The following is a 22,510-nucleotide window of genomic DNA, read 5'->3' as shown; positions in this document are numbered from 1 at the left end:
CTCTCTCTCTCACCAGTAGAACTGATTGGGGGCTAAACATCAGTCGACAACTAAAACTATGTGAGCCCATGCGGCAGTAGCCAGCGAACAACCCCAAGTGTGGTTTTCAAAACGCCGAAGACGCTGTGAAAACCATATACAATGATACTTGAAAAACTTGAAACATGCAGGCACTTCAGATCTGTCTTTCTTCGTCATTATCCGTTCATCCAAAAAATATGACAACAAAAGAGAATATTGATCAGCCCTTGATTGCTTAATATAAACAAGTCACGAATTTCGTGGGCAATGCGTTGAATATCAGAAATAGGAACTTGATCTAAAACTTTTGGATATAAGGATTTTTGTCCAAGTATAATAGAGAGCTTAGCTCCTCTGTAACTATATGAAGCTATTTGAAATTTGCTTTTGAAATTGGGAATTTTCAGTAAATTAAAAGTTGACCTTCTGGTCAAATACGACGGTATATCAAACACAAAAAGCTCATTTGAAAAAAGCTCAGAAATTAGTCCTGCTATTGATCGTTAAAAAAATTTGAGGAGTTCATACACATGCAGCTTGTGAAATGTTAAAATTTTTTCATCATAAAAACTTGTCAAATGCGTTTACTTTTTCTTTTGAAAAAAAAACATCGAATAATTTTCTTTTGGATCAAAAAAGGAGTAAAAAATTGTGTAGGAAGTGCCACCATACACCAATCATCCATATTGCAAAATGGGCTGCATAGTAGAGCCATAAAATTCAATCATAACAGTTTATAGAACATAATGACGCCTTTTCGAAACAATGCCACATTGTTTTATCAGCTTAATTTGTCTGAAATTAATGTGAAAATTAAATGATAATTTAGCATCTACACATACACCGAGATATTGGCATGACCCTTCAACTTTCAAAGGTATGCTATTAACAAATAATTGCTGGTTGGAAGCACTGTTCAGAGATACAATTACTTTTTTGTAAATAAGAACTGTTTTGTCCATATTTAGAGATAATTTATTCAAAATTAACCACCTATTTATAGCTACTAAGTCTTGATTGAAACTCTCAACCGAGCAGTTTAGTCCGGCGATGTTAATAAAACAGCCTACGCTGCGAAGCGGCGACGCCCGCCTAGAGCGACCCTTGAACTGACCGTCGTTTAAGGTCAACCCTTGAATCAACCTCGAAGCACTATGGACGAGACGAAATCACCATACAAGACCGAAATAAACCAACCCAAGGGCTTCCCTTGTTGTCAACTTCAACTCATCCACATCAAACCTCAAGTGATTTCCAAATTGTGGGAATGCGCGATAATTAAAAATAAGGTGTATGATAAAGTTACTACTATCTTGACTTTGTTGCTCATTTGTATCTAGTTGTTAGGAATAATTTCTTATTGATCCCAGTCTTTTTTCGGTTCGTCCAGAACGTTCTGTTTTCTGCAAGGTGAATCACAATTTTGATCTACAGCTAAAGGATATATATTTGCTAGCTCCGGAATATGATGATGTTTTTCAACCAATCGGAACTTTTTCAGCGGCTTTTATTTGGAATTTTAGCTAAAGGAACACTAGGTTCCTGATATGAGAAGGCGGGATTTCTATTTTTGAGATTGTTCAACCATGAACACGACCACTGTCGACGTTGAACCGAGGAAGTCGACCTGGTACTCTTGGACCAGTTGGAAAACACACCAGTAGATTTCAATACGGAGCAGAATTTGTACAAGAATTAAATACAGAGGCGAAGCTGTGCTCAGCAAACACAAGGGGGAAACGCAAAAAAGAGCCCTAAACAGGCAAAATAAAATGAAATAAGGAAACAGGAAAAGATTAAAAAATAAACCTTGTGTAAAAAATTGGAATATCAATTTTGATAATAGGAGTATCCCGTTCTCACATCTGATCTACGATACTTGTAATTTTACTAACACTGGCCACCAACAAAGCAGCAGAAACTCGAGCAAAAAAATTAAACTGTTTCAATGTTCCTGATTTGAATCACCGACTTGATGATTAGGAGTGTCACTCACGCCCTCGCATCTGCGCCAAGGTCACTTGGAAGCAAATTAGTGACCCAGCTAAAACTGGATGTACATAAATCCTATATGTACTGATACGGAAATTCGTAACTTTCAAAATGGACTTTAAGCAAAACCCAAGTAATTTCTCCGCTTAAGTGGGGGATAAGATACTTATTTAAAGAAGACAACTACCACTCGCTCTTTCAATTGAACTTTTAGCTCCAATTAGGCTGGGTAGTTTTCAAAAAAAAACATTCAAGAAGAACATTCATAAAAGCGTTCAAAAAATCAAAAATTTGAATTTGATGAATCCATGAACTTTTCTCTGCTTAGACATGTGCATAACCTCTTATGCAGGGAAAACTTCCAGCTCTGATTTTTAGATTGAACCCTTAAAATCAGATTTAGCTTGTAGTTTTCGAGAACAGTGATGAAATTTCTAAAAAAATAGCCAATCGAAGATTGGAAAAGAGTACTGAACGCAAGTTAATATAAAAAGCACATTGACTTTGTTGAAAAAATCTCAATTTTCAAATTTCAAAAAAAAAATGGACGCCCTTCAAGCTCTTTGAATTTCTAGAACATTTTATGACTGGCGCTTTTTTGATAGCATTAACCCAAGAGAAAACTGGATCAACAGGTAAAGTTTTTACTCAGCTGGAAATCTAAAAAATAAATTCCACTTTCGAAACTAGAAATGGTTCACGCTTTTTCGCGCCGATTCCGCGTTCGTATTTGGAGAGTGCTATCTAGGTCACTTTCAGTAGATGAACTTCAATTGAACTCAAAAAGTGCATTATACCAAAGTGCATCAATATTTTAAGATTTTTTCCTGAAAAAAAAAACAAAAAAAAATCAACAAGACCTGACTTTTCACTACGTTCATTACTCTTAAAAAAACGATCAAGATTTCAAAAATTGATTTTCTCGAAGTCCATTTCGGCTTTTCTACAAAAAACTAACGTGAAAAAATTAAGCCAGGAAAATCTGAGCAATATGAATATTAGAATGAACTATCAATCTCAGAATCACTAGGTTGGTTTTCAAAGAAAAAAATCAGTTTACAAAAAACGGAAAAAATTTCGTAAATTGAACAATTTCTAGGGCTATATATTTTTTGAAAACGCAGCGCATAAAAAATTAGTGCTGATAGTACTGGATAAAAATGAATTTAGCCGCTTGCGCAGGAAAAATTCACATAACTGTTTTTTTTCTTTCAATTAAACACATTAGAAAAATTTTAAGAATTAACCAAACTGTCAAAATGCGCTTGTTTGAGGCCATAACTTTTTTCTACCGAAAATAGGGAATAACCGCATGACAAGCGGAAATTCCCACGATATGGTTTTTTGATTGAAGCCTTCATCTTAGATTTGTGCATTTAATATTTGAGAACATGGAAACAGTAAAAAAAAAAATGCCCTTTTGAAAAATTTGAAGGCCGTAGAACGTGGTGTAACACGAAAAGAGACTAGCAAAATATGAAAGCACAGCAGCCGGTTTGTCCATTAGTCGCATTTTTTAAAAAAAACGGTAGTTTCTGAGAAAAATTAAAAATTCTGCGAAAAGAGCAAAACATTTCAAAAGCGCCGCAAAAAAGGAAAAAACAGCAAATCCCATACATTTTCAAAAACCTGTCTGTTTTCAAACAGGACCAAACCCTAGCCAAAAAAAGCATAATTATGCTAACAAACTGTCTATGCTTAATTAGGCTTAACCATGATTAAAATGAAACATACCAAAAGTGCCATCAAATGAGCACTTTTATTTGCGACTTAGGTTACAAAAAAGTCTTCGTATAAATATACGACTCTCGGAAAACGATATCAATTATAACTTTATTTTAAGCACGTTGGCTTATGTGAAGATTTATTGCCATTTCCCATTGGCAAAAATCTCAGGCTGATCTTGCGTCTTTTCTTAGCACGCTATTCAATGGCCACAAACAAAATCTTTTGAAAATATAGTTCCTGTGACAAAATAAATCCAATGCAAGGATCAGTTCTCCGGGAAATTTTACCTTAATTGATAAATGCAGAAGAGATAATCTAAAAACGTTAAGTACAACCAGAACAGACGATTGCTGGACATTTTCAAATTTGTAACGTTTTGAGTGCGGGGTGTGATGAGAGGAACAAAACAAAAGCTTATGACATAGTAATTTAAGTCATAATTGACCTCAGTTTTGTTCGGAAGATGAAAATAAAAACAAACAACAAAAACATACCATTTTCACCACCTTTTTGCAAAACTTTTTTCAAAATACTTTTTATTGCCAAACTCTAAATAAAGCTAAATAACTGCTAAAGCTTAAAAAAAAACAGATTTCACGGCTTAAATAAAAAGTTTTTCGGCTATTATAACAGCTATAAAAGGACTAAATAATAGCCAAAAAACGGCTCGAAGACCAAAAAGCAAAAATTTCCAACCGGAATTCTCCACACAAAAAAACTTCACAATTTTTTTAAAAATCGATCGATTTATGTCTGGAAAAGCTATAAAAGAAAAAATTATTCTGATGAACAGTTGTGATACCTGACTTTGCGTGGAAAAAACTAAACCACGCCCGGAGACAAAACTTCTCGGCTGGTACACAAAATATTTTTAACACGAAAGAAGCACTTCGCAAACACAATATTTCAAAAATAGCAAAAAAAAGTAAGTAACTGAAAAATAAAAGAAAAAACTTCGGGAATCCAGCCGTTATGGTCTACCAGCAATTTAGAGTCAACTGCCTTACGAGTTGCTCATGTGCACATGCTGGCAGCTAAAAAAAAATAGCCACCATTATAGTGGCTGCTATTGACCAAAGAACAGCTGCACAGACAATAAAGTTGGGGACTTTTGGAAAAAGTGGGACTAATTGATGCGACTGAGGTTGGAAAAACAGTAAATTCTTCTTCAATGATATGCTTCAAACACATTATATATTGCAACAAGCTGAAACGCTGTACAGAAAAAAAGTGAGGATTCGCGTAATTAGTTTTTTTAGTATTTGCGTTAATTGATAAAAAGACATAATTAAACAAGCCTTCTATAAACATTGCACATCTAAACAAGTTTGACATCATATAATTGTACCGTTTTAAAACATAACACAGCGGCGAAGCTGCGCTTCGCAAACACTAAGGAGAACACGACAAAAAGAAGCTCTAAAAAGTGCAATAAACAGGAAAAATAAGCCTCAAATTAATAAAAAAAACCGGATACACTTTCAATGACCACTGTTAATTGAGAGTTAAGTTAGAAAAGAGAAGGTTCGTAGTAAAACACTACTCAGATCGCTAGTGTAAATACACAGAAAAACATACACAACAGACATCAAGCCCTTAAAACCAAGTCAAATATCTATGCAGAGCTCTTCGTTTTGAAAAAAAATTATTGATTGACACTGTTTGGATAAAATTAACACAATTTAAACACAGGCGAAGCTGCGCTTCGCAAGCACAAGCGAGAACACGATAAAAAACAGCTCTATAAAAACAGGAAAAAACATAATCCTCGAATAAGTAAAAACTCGGCTGGGTCGGATTCAATCCTGTGACCTCGAGGTCATGAGTATCACGCACTACCCACTCAGTTACAAATGCTTAACAACTGCAAATACTAGTCGCAAATAAATCGGAGAACAGATGCGATGAAATTTCTAATGCTACAGATCAGTAGTTTTATATTGTGTTTAATATTTGCAAACTATCAAACGGAAAAACACGCCTCAACTTTATTAGAACTGTACAAGAAAACATAATTGATATATTGAATTGACTACCTCTACAGAATAGAAAATATTTCATAGCTGATTTGATTTTTTAGCACCAAGACAAGTGAAAAACATAATTTGATCATAATAAACTTAGTGTGGAGCGAAACTTGCTGGCTCCTTTCTGACGTACCTGAAACAATGAATAACGAAAAACTTGATAGATTACATTAATTTACATCAGTTTAATCAACCCAAATTTATGTCTAATTAGATTACTCTAATGTTTTTACCTATGCTGTCCTAGAACTGTTTTCCAAGCAGAGCGCTCCTGTCAACATCATCAACATCGTAGTTTTGGCGCTTCTAAACACAATTAAAACATCATTGGTGTTTGTTTTATTAGCTCTGACGGAGGGAGTTATGTCATCCATTTGGCTTTCGCCATGACTGTTCCCATTTTGAGCAAGCGGATAATAAGCATTGCATCCTGGCTACCCCAAAACACGAAAAGATCATGTAAAAAACCATTACTGCGTCTCAAGCAAATTCTTTTTTTTGCTCTAAACAGAAGAAGACCCCAAAAACACCCTCTTCGGGTGTTTAGATAGTACTGGCCAAAAAATGAGTTTATTCGACGCTCTACCAATCAATTTAACTGTTTTATGGCGCCATAGTCGCCTTTAGAACCATTTTGGGGTTAGACGACCGAATCGGGATGCCATAAATAGTACTAAACGAGTGATAGCCCGTATTTCTGTTAATAATCTGAGTATAATAAGCCAGGAAGCATTACTACCACGTTGGGTTGTTCTACGCGTTATTTTCTTTCCAGCAATACTCTTCAAAAAATGCTTTAATTATCAGCTTTTTACTTTTAATTGGACAGAGGCCTAACTCGAAGATTAGTTCGTTCTTAGTTTTTAAGTATCACATACCTTGTATGAGGCGTATATAACTAGTGCGACTGTCACTACTAAAAATAGACATCCGAATGCGATGGCCAAGTACGACAGCACATCTACTGAAAGGTTGACTCTGTTCAGCTGTTTAACTTGCCCAGTCAACTTGTCATCCACAGGCAGATACTAAACAAGAATATTCGGTTGCTGGGCTAGTTAGTAGCAAAGAACATTCCGGCAACTTATATGTTAACAGAACAAACTAAGAAATATAGTTTATACAGTATTATATATTGATTGACACTTTTTGTATCAATCAAACAGAAAGCAAACAAAAAAAAACACTGACAAGTTTTTTGAAAAAAAAAATAGAAAACGTTAAAGCTCATTGAATTTCTAAAACTATTTATGAGTCACACTTTTTTTATGAAATTAACTGAACCCAATTTGAGACCAATAGCTCAATAATTAAACTTTCCATTCCTCTGGAAAATATGAAAATTAAATTCCACTTTTGACAATGGCAATACGTTTTGGGTGATTAAGATTCCAATTTCAGATCGTAGTTTAGTTGTTTCTTTTAAATGATTTTCTTTCAAAATTAGGTTCGGCAAAGAATAAAGTTCAAATGTCGTAGACAACTTTCGAAACGTCTACCCAAAGTTCTTCTACCAATTCGGTTTTAGAAACAAAAAAACTGATTTTTTAAAATTTTCAGTAGAAATGCTTTGTGAATCAATATGTGAAAAAATTCCAGAAAATGTATTTTTCAATTAGTATAATTTTGCATATATTGCAGAGATGTTAAGCCTCACCAAGCACATCTCGCTACTTCACTTTTGTCAAAAATAGTCGAAATTTTCTTATAGAAAAATGAACGATTTTGTCAGCATTTTCTCATGGACAACCGCCGCTTCCAGAGACTTCTGTTTTAATTTAACCAAATATTTCTTTTCCGTTATACACAAACTTACTTCCACCCTGTTCAATTTTAGTACATGTCGCCCCTAGTATCTTCAGCACTAACTCCCGTAATTAACTTTGTGCTTAAGGTGCCACATTCATCTTCTCCGATGCGGATTTTCATGCTTTAACCATTGATTTACAAACCTCCCCTCCCCAGAAGAGGGGAACAAGATATGGCCAGTTGTCCGGTTCAATGGGAGGCAAGCTTTCGATGTCTTTGAACCATTTCATCTCAGTGTTGAGTTGCACTCTTTTGGCTGCCTTCAGGATAATTCCACTGTCCTGAAGTAGGAAAATATGTAGAGTCAAAAAATTTAAGACTAGGCAAAAAATGATTAATAGAAAAATTTCAAACATTTCAGCAAAATGTAATTTTTCTCTGCAAAAATGCGTCCCACAATTTTCAGTCAATCAAAAATTAGGTAATAACTAGCACTCCAAGTGCTAAGAAAACTATAACAAAGTAAGCCCTCTATATAGCCCAACAATCATCCAAATGTAGCTTTAAAAAATGTATACTTATATCCTCCTCAATTCAAAATATTCAAAATTCAAGTCGCACCACTTCCGATACAATTCGCAAATAAAATCATACTTTTCGTAACCAAACTTTTCGTAAGACTCGATAAAAAAACAAATACAGGCCCAGCTAAAGCTAGAGGTACATGTATAATATTGAATGAATTTGCCATACAGAGCAAAAAGTGATTTCAAAAACTGGACTTTGCCTAAAACATTAGCTGTTCCTCTACTAAAATAAGTAAGAAGGGCATCTTTGAGATAATCAATTTCCCAAAGAGATAACATTTCTCCTACAAAAAATTAAGGAGTCACCGCTTCTGCAGAAATAAATAACGCAACCCGTTTGTTCAATGGAACTTTTCATCTCAGATATGTTTACGTAAGATTCAATAAAGTTTCTAAAAAGCGGTCGAAATTTCTAAGAAACGTTCAAAAGACTTTTTTAAACCCATAAAGTTTTTCTGCTAAGCGTTCGAACCCAAAATCTCAGGTATGGTAGGGTAGTTTTGGATAATATTAAAAAAGTTTTCTTCCCATTGCCAGTTATCTCAAAGCACCACAATATCAGATTTGAGAGGTTAGTTTTAGAGAAAAGATCCACAAAACGGTCAAAAATAAGAAATTTGACTATACAGAGGGCCATGAGTTTATATGAATTTCAAAAAAAAGAGGTCGGCCACTTATGCAGGGGAGCTTTTTAAAACAGTTCTATCCAATTAAATCAAAAACTCAAACTTGAGAGTTAGTTTTCGAGAAAACGGAAAAAAAATATATAGAAAATTCCCCCATACTTTTTCGAAGGCTGTAGACAGGGGAATCAAGTAAAAGACTCTATGGAGTATGTTGGCACACAGTGAACACGCGGGCTTTAATTTGATACTCCTTTTTTGAAAATCAGGAGAAGTTTCTGAGAAAAACTACAATTTTTGCAAAAAGGAAAAGAAATTCCAATACGAAAGTATGAAATTTCAACAAACAGATTGGTAAACTCACATCCAACTTGGAAATTGTGGAGAGGAGTGCTAAAATTTGTCTTCATCTTGAAACGTCCTAAAATTAGGTCATTAAGCCGATGAAAAAATAGGCCCAAATATATTTTGCAGAGGACTTTTTTTAAGCGAACAAAAAAAACAAAGGAAATATAAAGTCAAGGCAAGTAAAATTACAAAACGTAGGCGTAACTCAAACACTACAAATAACATTAAAAATCGCGCGTAGAAAAAAACAATTCCAAGATGTGACAACTAAGGCGACAACAGATAAGCAGACAAATAATTGGCCGACAATTTTTTTTTTGAAACAGAATATATCCCGTTTGAAAAAAAAACAGGTCCTGGACAGACTAGAAACCAGGACCTTTGGTGTCCCAGGTTTATTCGCTACCTCCAGGCTTAGATGGCTAGAAATGCTAAGCAATTTGAATATATAATGAAAAAGGTAGAGATGAGTCCAGACGTGAAACAAGGTTGAGATGAGCCTAGACGTGAAACAAGGTAGAGATGAGTCCAGAAAAAAGTCTGGACTCGCAAGGGTAAAAATACCAATTTGGAGTTGAGTTGTTTCACAAAAAATACCCCAAATCAAATTTGACTTTCCTCTATATTTTCCTAAATTTTTCGGACCAAGTGAACTATCTCCCCCATAAACCACTTTAGAAGGGAGATTGTTCACTTGGTTTAAATAAAGTAATATTTTTTCTGCCAATAAGATTTGAGCATAGTACAGCAGGCCTTACGGCTTGATTTTGCCATCCAATTTAGGGGCAGATTGTTCACTTGGTCTATGAAGGGGGACATTGTTCACTTGGTCTATGAAGGGTGAGATTGTTCACATGGGCCAAAATCAATCCTCCAAAAAATCAACCATTTTGGTCCAGAAAATTAAAAATTTTTTAACAATAAAAAACGAGCACTCTTGTTATCTTCTTTAATTTGATACGTGCGAATTTTCGTGAAAAAATAAAAAGACCTCGGGATTGTACGCCTGGTCCAATTAGACTTTAAACTTGCCAGTTCCATATTGATGAATGTCTCGTGCTTCGTTGGGTCTGGGTTGAATCCGATGATGGAGTCGATCCTTTCTTGGGAGGCATCGAGAAACTCTGGACTGGAGATGACCACACTCAGCGGAAGATCAATTGGGAGATTCAACGCATCTTTCATTTGTTCCTCTGCGCACAAAAAAATTACTAAAAGATTGGCTTGTTAATTAACACCCTGATTTTTAGCTTTAAAGTAATCAACCTTCAGAATAAGGGGCGGATCTAAAATTTTCTCAAGGAAGGCGAAGGCTTTCAAAAAATTTCCGAAAATTTTGTCGACCTTATTTTTTAGGTCCACCAAATTGATTTTCCGAGCTCTCCCAGAGCACTAAAAAGAACCTGTTTTGGCCAAACTTTCTGTTTAGGTAAAAAAATGGTGTCTATATGATCAGAAACAGTATATAATTTGTTTGATATCGTTTTTAGCAGTTAAAAATTTTAGACAAAGGTTGCGGCAGGGGCGAATCTAGAATTTTCTCGAGGACGGGGCGGATTTTCAAAAAATGTCGAAAAATTTGTCGTGCTTTTTTTATGTTGACCAAATTGACTTTCCAAGCTCCCCAATGCATAAAAAGACACTGTTTTGGGCAAAAATTTTAGGCGGCAGACATAACTTACATGCCAAGAAAAGCGTTTTTTGCACTTTCTTCAAAATTTTTGCCAAAAAATTGCGTTTTTCGGCGCACCCTGCCCCCTAAAAGTTAGTATGTATTGCCTTTAGAAAATTTTTAGGTTCCGTCACAAATGGATATCTCAAGTTAGTACAAAGAAGCCTAATGATTTGTTCTGAAAACATAACAATCTCCTCCTTTGCATGTACCAACTTTGAGATTGTTTTAATAATAAATTATGACTTCAAAAATTTTGCCAATTTGCCAATTTAACAATCTTACATGTAGTAGTCTCATTCCGTGACTTATACTTATTTAGCTCTTTAAAGTTCGGTCATACAAAACACTTAAATTTCAAAATAAGTCAAAATAAGCCAAAGAAAAACTAAAAAGGGGGTAGATAAAAGCCCTAATATCGTATTTGATAATTTTAAAAAAATTCTTGGAACTCAATTACCCGCACAAATCTAGAAGTAAACAGAACGCAATTGTATCACTAATTACATTGGGACGTAAACTACGGACTGTATAAAATTTGCGATACTTTTCAACAAGATAAGATACAATTCCGACTTTCATTAATTTACTAACAACTTTCATTTTACTTGGACTCAACTGTGAAAAACGAAAAAAAAAAATCAAAAATGTTTTAATATTAATTTTTCAGGAATCTTTTATAATTGATTTTTTCAAAAAAAAGAGCAAAACAAACAATTGAACGAGCACAATTGGAGCAGAATTGAACAATCAATTAGACTTGAAAAAAAAAATCAAAATTCAAACCACAAAAAAAAATCAAATTTAAGCGTGAACAAATTTCAGGATTTTTACTGCAGAAATGAAAAAAAAAAACACGACCTAAATAAGGGATAGATCAAGGGTTGTTTTATTATGAATACTTTTGTTATTAACACTGTTTCGAACTTTAGAAACCACCTCATATCGAAGAACCCCCAAAACCTGGCAATTCGCCTTTCTGTTAAAGCCGATTGATATAACCTCAATAATTGGCTCCACAAAAACACTTAATAAACATAGCCAACAGACAGTTGTTGGAAAAGTGAAAATGACCGCAAGGAATTTAAAAAAAAACATTGATTTGTTTTGAAATTCAACTTTCGACTTTCGAAGACAAGTATATGGCTCTACACACTTGGACTTGAAGCCCTTCAAAATTTTTCATACAGAAGCGAATCGGAGCTTCGCACCCCGTAAGACACATTAGACGAAAGCCGGTAAGTCGTAATTTGGATATGTCAAAAAAAACAAGATCTATCAAAATGAATGCATCTATTGAAAAACACGACGCTAAGCCAATTAAATAAAGAACTAGGATATTTAAAAGCATGTCAATGTAGCAAGAAAAAAGAAAAAAGCCATTAAAACAAAAAATTGAAAAAATAACGAAACCAAATTTACAAAAATTTCTCAATTTTGTCTTGAAAGATGTATATTTTGAAACAGCAATACATACAATCTCGGGCATGAAAAATCTATTCAGAAACAATTATTGAGCGGCAACCAAGCCGACAAAACTCACGTTGAGTAAAAAAAAACCACTGTCAAGAAAAAATTGCGTGCTATAACAATTACTAGATATTTTGCCTTGTGCCGGACCGAGAAGGGCTTTAAAATAATGTTTCTTTCGGAACGATGCAAAAAATTGGTCACTAAGTCAAAAAACAGCAGCAGAATTAATTGGGGCAGAAAATAACTCACAGTATAAAAAAATTCCATAATTTGGCAACTAAGTCGACAATACAAACAATGGGCCGCAGGTTTTCCGAAACGAAACATTTTCAGACGTCCTGAAAAACAATCCAGACGTCCTATTTACTGAAAAACGTCCTGACCGGTTTCGAACCTATGACCTTTGTCGTACCAGGCACTATCGTTACCTTTAGGCCACGCATGCCCGAGAAGCCAAAAAAATAAGCGTCGTTAACCTGAAAACAGTCTTTTTCTGATTTCATAAAGCTCGCAATCGCCAACGTAAACCCCACTTTTGAAACTAAAAGTAGTTCATGTTTTTTCGCTGCCTTTTCGCTTTCGTTGCTAGATTGCCTAATTTGTTTTCAGGCAAACGGAGTTGAATTGAACTTTAATGCTTATACACAAGCGAAGCTGCGCTTCGTAAAAACAAGCAAAAAAACGACAAAATTCTCTGTCCAAAACAAAATAAACAGAGGTGAAGTTGCAATTCGCATGCACAAGCAAAAATATGACCGATAACGCTACTAGGAAAATTTGAATGAGTAAAACTTTGAGTCCACCAAATTTCTTAAGTGACGCATGCTAATAAAGAGTCTACATAATTGCTAAGTGACGCAAGAAATTAGCAGTACCAGTCAATTTGAAAGAAAAGAAATTTAACAATAACATGCCTCAATTTATAGAGCGGACGCAATTTAGCTAGTATACGAAACAGTTCATTAAAAACATCCGACCCTGCCCAGGTTCGAACCCTCTTATTTTGTTGCGGGTCTCCTTCCCTATTCCCTACCGCTCGCTACAGATCCAAGATACCTTGAAGCCAAAGTGCTATTTGTAATGTAATAGTATTTGTTAATATCCTTAGCATTGGCTATACTTAATAGCTGGTGATCAAAATGAACACTTTCAAAATGAACACATATTTGCTAATTAGGTTAGGGAAAAAAGAGTTCATACTATAACAAGCTCTGCTTGTGTAAACAAACGGTAAAAATAGGGCTTGAAAATTCAAACTTTTGCTGCGGCGATTCGAACTTACGACCAGGAGATTTGAAGTCGCACGTCCTCGAATCTAAGCCACAAGCCGTTGAAATCTTACTAACACTAGCCACCAAAAAAGCAGATACATGCGCTAAAAAAATGCTAATGCTATGCAGTAAAAAAAATAGCATCTGATCTAAAAAACACAAATTTTGCAAGTAAAAATTTGACGTAAAAAATCTAAAAGCATCCACACTATATTTGTATGTAATAAATTGGAAACAATTAAGCCAAATTATATAAATCATGCCTTTCAAAAAAAAACTGCAAAACTGCAGATGAATTGAGTTGGCAAATTTCTGAAATGGGGTTTTCGTTATTGTACTGTTGTTTGAAAAAAGAATCTACTCATAAAATTACGCTACTCTCACTGAAGCTCGCTTCTGTAATGAATAATATGCCATTCACGAGTGAACTAATTTATATGAACGCACTTTGGTACTATTTAGTGAATTTTCAATTAAGAAGCGGCGTTCAGAAAAATTGACTTGGAAAACATTCAACTCTATCTAAATAAAAAGCTTCACTGGGTGCATTTGCCCTTTCATTTTTTTAAATCAAAAATAGGTCGACTGAGATAAGTTTTGCCAACCACTGCATTTCGAATGTATGTATTTGAACTTCTTGGCAGCACGAACACAGGCGAGAACGATTAAAGGGAGCTCTAGAAATTGTAATAAGTAAAATAGAAATATGCCTCGAATTAGCAAAAATTCGGGTAGGTCGATGATCCGATCTGCGATCTACTGCAATCAAGAAGTTTTTATGCTTTTGCATGTAACAAATTGCAAAGCATAAAGCCACATTCTGTATAAAATATGCATTTTAAAAATTGCGAGATATATTGAAATCCAGTTTTTATTGAGTTATATTCTATGAAACAAATATCTTTTTTCGGTTCATTTGATGAATTAAAATGCATCAACTGCGTTAACTTATTACTATTCGAATGTAAAAGCACATGCTAACAAAAAGCTGTAAAGGTGCCTCAAAGGTGGCACCAATATTTGCGATTAGGTTAGAAAAAAAGAAGGTTCTTAATAATACACTTAGCTGACGCTAGTGTGAAAGTCAGTTAAATAGGGAAGCCAATTGTGGAGAAATGCATTGGTTACATTTTAGATCAAATCTAAGATTGTTTGAGCTTCAGCGTTTTCTGAGATAGGTATTTTTATTATCTCCCTCACAAAAATGTTTGTCGTCTTAACAGCTTTCGTGTTATTTGACGGCCACCATACCAGTCAGTATTTAACGCATTAACAAATGGCATATAACAATTTGCACACTTAATTACGCAGAACCAATTCAGTAGAAAAACTGTGCAATTAAATGTACACATCAAACTGGATTTTAATCATTGCTTTCCATAATTCTCAAACATAAACAAAGTTTTTTTTAATATTTATCAATGTCCATTTAAAAAGAGTTCAACAAAAAAATCACAACAAAACAGACGAAAAGAGAGCTTACGTATACAATTGGAGACGTCCAGAAGCCCATCTCCCAGACATTTGCTCGCATTGCCATCCGGACAAAATCCAGGGTTATTTTCAAAGTCCACCTTGAAAACTTCTGGCGGCGCTGTGAACTTTGCCGTCTTGATTCCCGCTATCTTTTCATCCGCTGAAGCAGTCACAAAAATACTTCTGCAAACTTGTGTGTTAAAGATATATAGTCGTTCGTTTTTGTTGACATTGGTAGGGTAAACCGTGCCATCAGTGCCGTTAATCATGTTGCACGATGTTTCGTTCCAATAACTCAGCGTCGTCGAGTTGTTCCATTTCTCGATGATTCCTCGATTGCTGTTGTCGTCACCCTTACCAGTGTATATTTCGTACAATCCGTCATTTGTATCGTTTAGCTAAATGCCAACATTTTCCAGTTTATCAAACATTCATCAAATAAGTCTTTTTAAATTTAACTGATCAATAGTAATAAAACTTTTTCCACGTGTACGAATTGATTTTTTTAACGAGTAATTCCAATTTATTCAAACCACTCTCCCATTTATCGGCTATATATGACTATTTTCTCAGATTAAAGAAAGAAGTTTAACTTATATATTGTGGGAAAGTGAGGAAGATCCCTTAAAACCAAGTTAGCATCCTGCTCCCTTAAACTCTCAAGGTGTTAACTCGAGTCATCGCCGAGTGGATTAGGCACACGTCTCTCAATACGAGTTGGAGGGGTCCCAGTGTCATCCGCCTCCTCGACGTGGGACCGGCTACGGAGAAATGGATGAATTTAACTTCCCCAACTGTTGGTCCAGCATTGATCAGGACCGGGGGCTAATAACAAAATGGTGTTAATTCGGCCCAAAAAAGCATAGTACAAACCTGTAGCCCAATGGATGTTGGAATGGTAATTTTCAATAAGCTATATGGAAATTCGTCCAGTTTTGTTTGAAGTGCAACCAGAAGAGCATTTTCGTTGTACCCCCAGAGCAAGTCTCCGCCTTCTACTGTGTAAAATGGTGCCACTGAATTTTCTTCAGTTGAGTTACCGCTTTTGCATAAAGTATTAGTCACATTTCGAACGATATCTCCGACCGCGGCCACACTATCCTCTGCAAACTGCGCAAGGGTCTGAAATTCAGTTTTGTCAAAATAGAACACTGAAAACTGACTAAAATGTCGCAAGCTTTTTAAACATCACTAACACTGATAGCAACAGTTCAAGAACATAGACAACAAACAGATGGAAAACAAATAACCAACCCAGTTCAATGGCGATAGTGTTCAAATTAGTTTAACATCATCCTTGACTGTTCGCCAATATATGGCAAGTTAGAAAGACCCGCTTGGAAACTTACGAATAAGAGGATGTTGGGAACTACGACTGTGTCATTTTCGGCCATTGTGGAAGTGGCTTCATCGAACACGTACATCTTGTTGTTGTAGTAGCGCACTTTCTTACTATCAGCTTCAAATGAGATGTTCACTTTATTCTGGTACTCTCTGAAAAAAAAACAGCAAAAGCAATACTTTTGGTTCTTAAGTTTCAAAAGCAGAAAAAACTCTCTAGAAAATAAAAGAAGAGCGTTACTTTTGAGTACTAGTATAACAAATGCATAGAAAAACCGAAAGCAAAAACTATTACAGACCGGAAAGAAAAAGGTCTTTTTTTCGATAGATGTAAAGAAAAGGTTAAAGATTTTTTTTGAAAATCTACTTCACTCATTATACAAAGAGCACAAGAACCTCTTCTGGTATACATTTACTTTATAATTTTATGTCAGCTAAGTTTAGCTCTCATAAATGCTTCAAAGTGAGAACATTAACTAGGTTACGTCGATAGGTTATGTTAGTATGCAGGGGAGAATTTAGGGGGGGGGGGGGGGGTGGAAGACACTTCTTTTCAGTGATTCGACCCCCTGTCGACCCAAAAGGTCCCCCTTGTACTATTTTGAGATATCCATTTTTGGCTGACAGACCCTACAATTTTTCTAAAAACCCCTTCGCGCCAATATATACTAATTTTTAGGAGGGAGCGCGCCGAAAAAACGCAATTTTTTGGAAAATAATTTTCCAAAAAGTAATAAAAACGCTATTTTTGGACTGTTTTTTCAAAAATTTGACAGCGGCGCTGAAATCCTGGGCCAAAATAGGCTCTTTCTAGTGCATTGGGAGAGCTCGGAAAATGATTTTGGGTCGAACTAAAAAAAGGTTGACAAAATTTTCAATTTTTTTTTTGAAAATCCGCTCCCCCCTCCTCGAGAAAATCCGCCCCTGTTAGCATGCAAGTCACAAAAGAAACTGGATATTATGCGATTCAAACACATAAACACTAGGCTTGCAGGCGACTACGCTATTATCGATTGGGACTTGCGTAACCTATCTGCCAGTATTTAGCGGAGCAAAGCAGTTAGTGCGACTGAAGTGTGTTTCTTTCATTTCCCAATTGACAAAGATTTACTCACTGTTTTAGATTATGCTGAAATAATAATCATCATTGGCTAGTTCAACATGAATATGAAATAGACAGCCACACACATGGTCAAAATTCACTTGAATTGGGTAAATCAAACATTTTTGTGTAACCATAAGGCGGACTGCCAAAAAACTACTGGATCAACTAAATTATAAGATGATACTTGTGTTCTTAGGAAAAATACATATGAAAGCTTGATCCCGCAACCTTTGTCTAAATTTTTAAACGGCTAAAAACGATATCAAAAAATTATATACTGTTTCTGTTATATCATATAAATTATATATAGGCGTCATTTTTTTGACATATAGTTAGAGAGACTTAACTATGTCATAGGAACTGGGTACTTTTTAATGATTTTTTGCTCAGAAAACTAAAAAAAAACAATACTTGAAAGTTATTAAAGTAGCGATTTATTTAAACACAGATGTAAAACTTTTATTATCTCAATTTTAATTCTAGCACAATCTGTACATAAAAGAAACGAAATCCCAAAAAATTAATAATTTAAGAGTTAATATGCGTTGAAATGGTCAAGAACCTAAAAACAACCTCCAACTAGACAATAAAATCTTGTGCAAGCCTTAATTAAAACAGCCAACATAGCCAATGAGACTTTAAAAAAAATTTCTAATTTTGGAGAATTTATATCATCTCAAAGGTACTTCAAGAATCTTTTGTCTAGTGTGTTGTTCAAAAACTAACCCAATTTGAGAAAAAGTTACATGAGATACACTTGTAACTCCGCAGGGATTTTTAGCTAATGAGTTTGAAATTGAATAAAAAAAAACAATCAAGATGCGAAAAATCTATTTTATAGTGATCAACTTTCAAGGATTTTTCCTTAAAAAAATCAAAATAACCAATCGGAGTGCCTTCACTATATTCATTCACAATTAATCGTGCAAATCAACGAACGTACCTGTAAGAGAGCAATCCAACTTGCTGTACCGATGGGCTATCATCTGTGCCATTGAGGAATTCGTCTGAGTTGTTGAAGGAGAACATGGTGAACTTCATGTAGATTGGGTAGTCCGGCGCCTGCCATTCGTCATACACTTCAGATCCCTCAACAAGCGACGCCTCCTGCAAAGTATATGTTGAGATTAAGTTGTTCTTGAAACACAGCTATGTCGACATGAATTTCACTTCATAATAATTGGAGCCTATTCCTTTAGTTTTCTTTGTCGCGACTACATGGCCAACAATTCAAGGTTAGTTGAAATGAAAAAATCAGATATCGCACAGAGGCGAAGCGGAGCTTTGTGTCAATTGCAAAACAACTCAAACTTATCATGCCGAGCTGGCCGACAGAACATGCGACGAAAGCTCATGAGAAAAAAAAACGTTTGAAAACAATATCGAAAAAACTAATCTACCAAAATAAGTTCGTCTTGATTTTCATCAAGGCAGTTCATTTTGAGCAAAAATTGCAAAGGCTGACAATTACAGATGTGAAATTAGCATCGACGCAAAATTTACTCAGTGGTGACTGAGCCGATAAAACTTGGGTCGACAAGCACGCCTAAAAACATTTAAGCACGTCAAATGATGCAATATGAGAATTTAAGCCAATATAAAATGAGTCGAAACTTTTGAAGCCACTTAAAGCAGAAAAAAGAAAATGAAAATAAACGAAACGTTCAGAAATTGAGCATGATAGCACAAGTTATACAGTGATTCTTTTAGGCAAAATATTATATTAACCTGATAGAAGTCTATGTTCTAATTTGATAAGGCTTGCTTATCGTAAGCGTAACAAATATATAGGCACTATAAAACCTTAACTAAAAAAATTGGAGCGAGCCCAAGAAGGTCACAATGACTCGGTTAACTTTGATGAAAATGAAAGTTTCGTTATCCCAACACCAAAACTAACTAGAGGCGTTTGAGTTATTTCATTCTTCCCAAAGAGCTATTTTTAGACAATCGAATAAATTCAAAATGTTCAAAACTTCATACAAAATTTAATTAAATAAAAGAAAGATGTTGAGGAAATAACCGTGAGCTAAGAGAGGACTGCTTGTTTAGTCCAAAGCCACCCTGAATTACTTGATTGCAACGTCAAGTATAAAGTGATACAATATGCGACAAGTAATTAATACTTAATTGGATAATTTAGCTTAAGCTCAAAACGTAACTATTTTTGACGCGAGTAATTCTCCGTTGACGTTACGCGTTAATAGAAAACCAATAAACATAACCAACAGACAGTTGGTAAAAAGAAGTGTAAGAACAAGGACATCGAAAAAAAATTGAAGCTCTTTGAATTTCAAATACTTTTTATGATTGGTCCTTTTTCCTAAAAATATCCCATTTAGAGAAAACTGGATGAATGGATAAATCTTCATTCCGCTAGGAGCTCAGAAAAATAAAGCCAATTTTCGAAACTAGAAATCATTCAAGATTTTCGTGATCACTTCACTTTTGCTGTTCGATAGTGGAGTTTGTCTTCGTTAAGCAATATCGAAAAACTGGATCAAATGTTACATTTTTCATTCCGCTGGCAAATCATAAAATTGAAAAACATTTTCGAAACTAGAACTCGATCAATCACATTTTTTGTGAACTTTACCTTTTGCTGTTCCATAGTGGAGTTTGCTTTCATTTTAACAAAAAAAATGAACTGAACTTTAAAAAAACATTTTCCTGAAAAAAATCACCAAGACCTATATAAGAGTATTCACCACGTTTAAGGGTCTTAGATACTTAATTCGTTCTTTCAAAATTAAAACAGCCAAATAATTATCTGAAGGTGGCAAGCACCTCTAATTTTACTTAGCTTCACGAAAAAAAATTCACATGTGAAATAATTCACAGGTGAAATGAAACGCCTAGCACAAATAGCCAAGCAATTTCGTCGAAAAACGGAAGAAATCACAAAAGCTCACTTAATTGAACCAGTAGAAAACCTCAAGAAAGGGAAGAGCATGTCCAAAATCTGATGAAAAAAGGTATTGAACTCAGAAAATCGAGGAATTACAACTACTTTTTAAAAAATATATTCAAATTTTTAATTTGAGAGCAAATATTTCAGTTTAGCTCTCAGTTTTTCAAAGTCATTTATATTTGAATCTTTTTGATAACACTGACCCAATATGAGTAAACTGCATTAATATAATTTTTTAATCGCTGGAAAAATTACACAGAGGCAAAGTAGGAGTTTCGCACCACTTCCGATATCACAAACATAGCATTGCAAGCTAGATGACAGAAAATCAAAGAAAAGTCAATAAAAATAAGTTTTCAGAAACCTTCATCAAGCGCTAACAGTCAATATCATGAAAAACTTTTGAGAACACCGAAGGATGCAAACCTATGTTCCTTTCAGATGATGCAAATTTAGCTCACTTAAAAGAACAAACATAAACGGAAACGTAGCAGGCCGCAAAATTAAAGCGAAATAACAGCAAACTTTTAAGAAATCACATTTAGTAAGCTAACAATTACAGAAAAAACTCCTCCCGCCGGAAACACCGAAGGATGCATAAAGTCTTCATAAGCGTCAGAAATTTAAATTGAATTTTGAAAATACACAAACAAAGCGTTTTTTTTTGGATTTTTGTTATTGGAGAGCGTTATTTTCAGTTCAAATTGGCAGAGGAATTCAGTTTCAACTTAAACACAACTAAAAGTAAGGGCGCTTTCCCATTATAGACCCTCATTCTGGTATCAAAAAATTATTGCCTCAGCCCAGTAAGACCAAAACAAACTGCCAACGAATTACATCATAGCAACGAAATTTAACACTTTTCTTTAAAAAAACGCAGGACCCAGGTATGTGAACATTTCTGCTGTTCAATTAAACTTAAATGTTTTCCCTTAGTCGCCAAGAACTAACATATATTGAAATGCGTAGAATGCACACAATTTAATAGCATAGAATACACACAAACTTTAAAAACAACAGGATTTAATTAAGTGTCGTCATTCCATGCATTGACAATTAAAAAACAAAAACATGAGGTTTTTCATGTATACGAGCGTTTCACAAAGGGATGAAATCTTGCAGAAAATGTACCAGACGAATTCATGATTATTTACTATCACATCCAATTTTTTATACATTGAAAATATAAATTGCATACAATATTCAACGTTCCGTGGTCCTAGGGCTCTCAAATTTTGACACAATAAAGAGAATGATTTTGCTAGGAATCGGGGATTTCATTTCACATCATCCCGCACCCCAACTTTAATGGAAGCCCGGGATTTTCGACCTTAATGGAAGCGCGAGATTTTTGGGGGTAAACTGAACAGACCTTTAAATCGTTTGCACAAATTTCATATCGACAGCAACTTATTTACCATTCACTTGTCTTACTGACTGTGCCACGTGGCTAATCAATTCTTGCAATCAAAGCTCTTTCTTAAAGAAAGTCAAAAGAACGTTGGAATCTTAAAGCTGTTGAAAAGTCATGTCAAAATGGCTATGCATGTTTAAAGGGAAGTCAATTAAAAATGGAATCAATAGAAAGATAAAATCATAGAATGCGTACAATTTGATATCCATCATTCTGAATAAAAATATGGGGGGTTTTGTCCAAAGGGATTTGGTCCTATGGGGGATTTAGTCCGGGGGGATTATTTCCGGTGGGATTTTATCCCGGGGAACTGAGTCCGCGAGCAATTATTTGTGAGTAAATATGAGTTGTTTAAATTTTTTGAGTATTATATCTGTTTTCTCCAACAATTCAGTTCATACTTATAGTCTCCCCCCCCCCCCCGCACCATCTTCCAAGCAGGAAAACATTTCCCTGTTCAATGTTCAAAAAAAAATTTTAAATGTTCTTTTAAAAAACGTTCTGTAATAATTGCAGATCTACCTGCTAATCTCTCACTAATCTTATATTTAGCGCAATTGAACTTATATGGCATTTTTCTTACATTGTTGTAGATGACCGGATAGACGAAGCAGGCCACAAGTCCCAAAGCCAACAGAGTCAAACCTCCGACAGACAAGCCTATAAGTAGTTTCTTCCCCATTAGTCACTGAAAAACAAACATCCATCCTTCCAGATTCAAACTGCTATTCTGGTCACGAATCGTAAATATTGTAATTAAATTGCTCGGCTA

At 34.9% G+C, this 22,510-nt stretch overlaps 3 protein-coding genes across 3 annotated transcripts in view; 1 reads left to right on the top strand and 2 right to left on the bottom strand.

Moving 5' to 3' along the window:
* LOC134852197 (uncharacterized) overlaps positions 1–22,510 on the top strand; it is a 353,512-nt gene that overhangs the window by 128,029 nt on the left and 202,973 nt on the right. The gene's annotated exons all lie outside the window — the stretch shown is intronic.
* LOC134852089 (ankyrin repeat and MYND domain-containing protein 1-like) overlaps positions 1–22,510 on the bottom strand; it is an 83,178-nt gene that overhangs the window by 54,291 nt on the left and 6,377 nt on the right. The gene's annotated exons all lie outside the window — the stretch shown is intronic.
* On the bottom strand, positions 5,754–22,447 carry LOC134852118 (lysosome membrane protein 2-like). The gene is made up of 10 exons (XM_063868407.1): positions 22,322–22,447; positions 18,357–18,520; positions 16,317–16,461; positions 15,841–16,089; positions 14,975–15,365; positions 10,108–10,268; positions 7,721–7,858; positions 6,647–6,796; positions 6,002–6,074; positions 5,754–5,901 (listed from the first exon to the last, which is right to left on the bottom strand). The coding sequence occupies exons 1-9, from the start codon at positions 22,418–22,420 to the stop codon at positions 6,012–6,014; spliced, it is 1,560 nt and encodes a 519-aa protein (XP_063724477.1). The 5' UTR covers positions 22,421–22,447; the 3' UTR covers positions 5,754–5,901; positions 6,002–6,011.

The sequence above is a fragment of the Symsagittifera roscoffensis genome, chromosome 7 (assembly GCF_963678635.1).
Source record: "Symsagittifera roscoffensis chromosome 7, txSymRosc1.1, whole genome shotgun sequence".
NCBI lineage: Eukaryota > Metazoa > Xenacoelomorpha > Acoela > Convolutidae > Symsagittifera > Symsagittifera roscoffensis.
The sequence above is the reverse complement of the archived record's forward strand: the minus strand, read 5'-3'. Positions and strand labels throughout refer to the sequence as shown.

Excerpts from the sequence above, each read along its gene's own strand:
- LOC134852118 (XM_063868407.1), bottom strand. The coding sequence starts at position 22,420 with ATGGGGAAGAAACTACTTATAGGCTTGTCTGTCGGAGGTTTGACTCTG. Across the intron at positions 10,269-14,974 it reads GGACGTCTCCAATTGTATAC|AGGAACAAATGAAAGATGCG; the intron begins GTAAGCTCTCTT and ends TTTTGTGCGCAG. Across the intron at positions 6,075-6,646 it reads TTATATACGCCTCATACAAG|AAGCGCCAAAACTACGATGT; the intron begins GTATGTGATACT and ends AATTGTGTTTAG.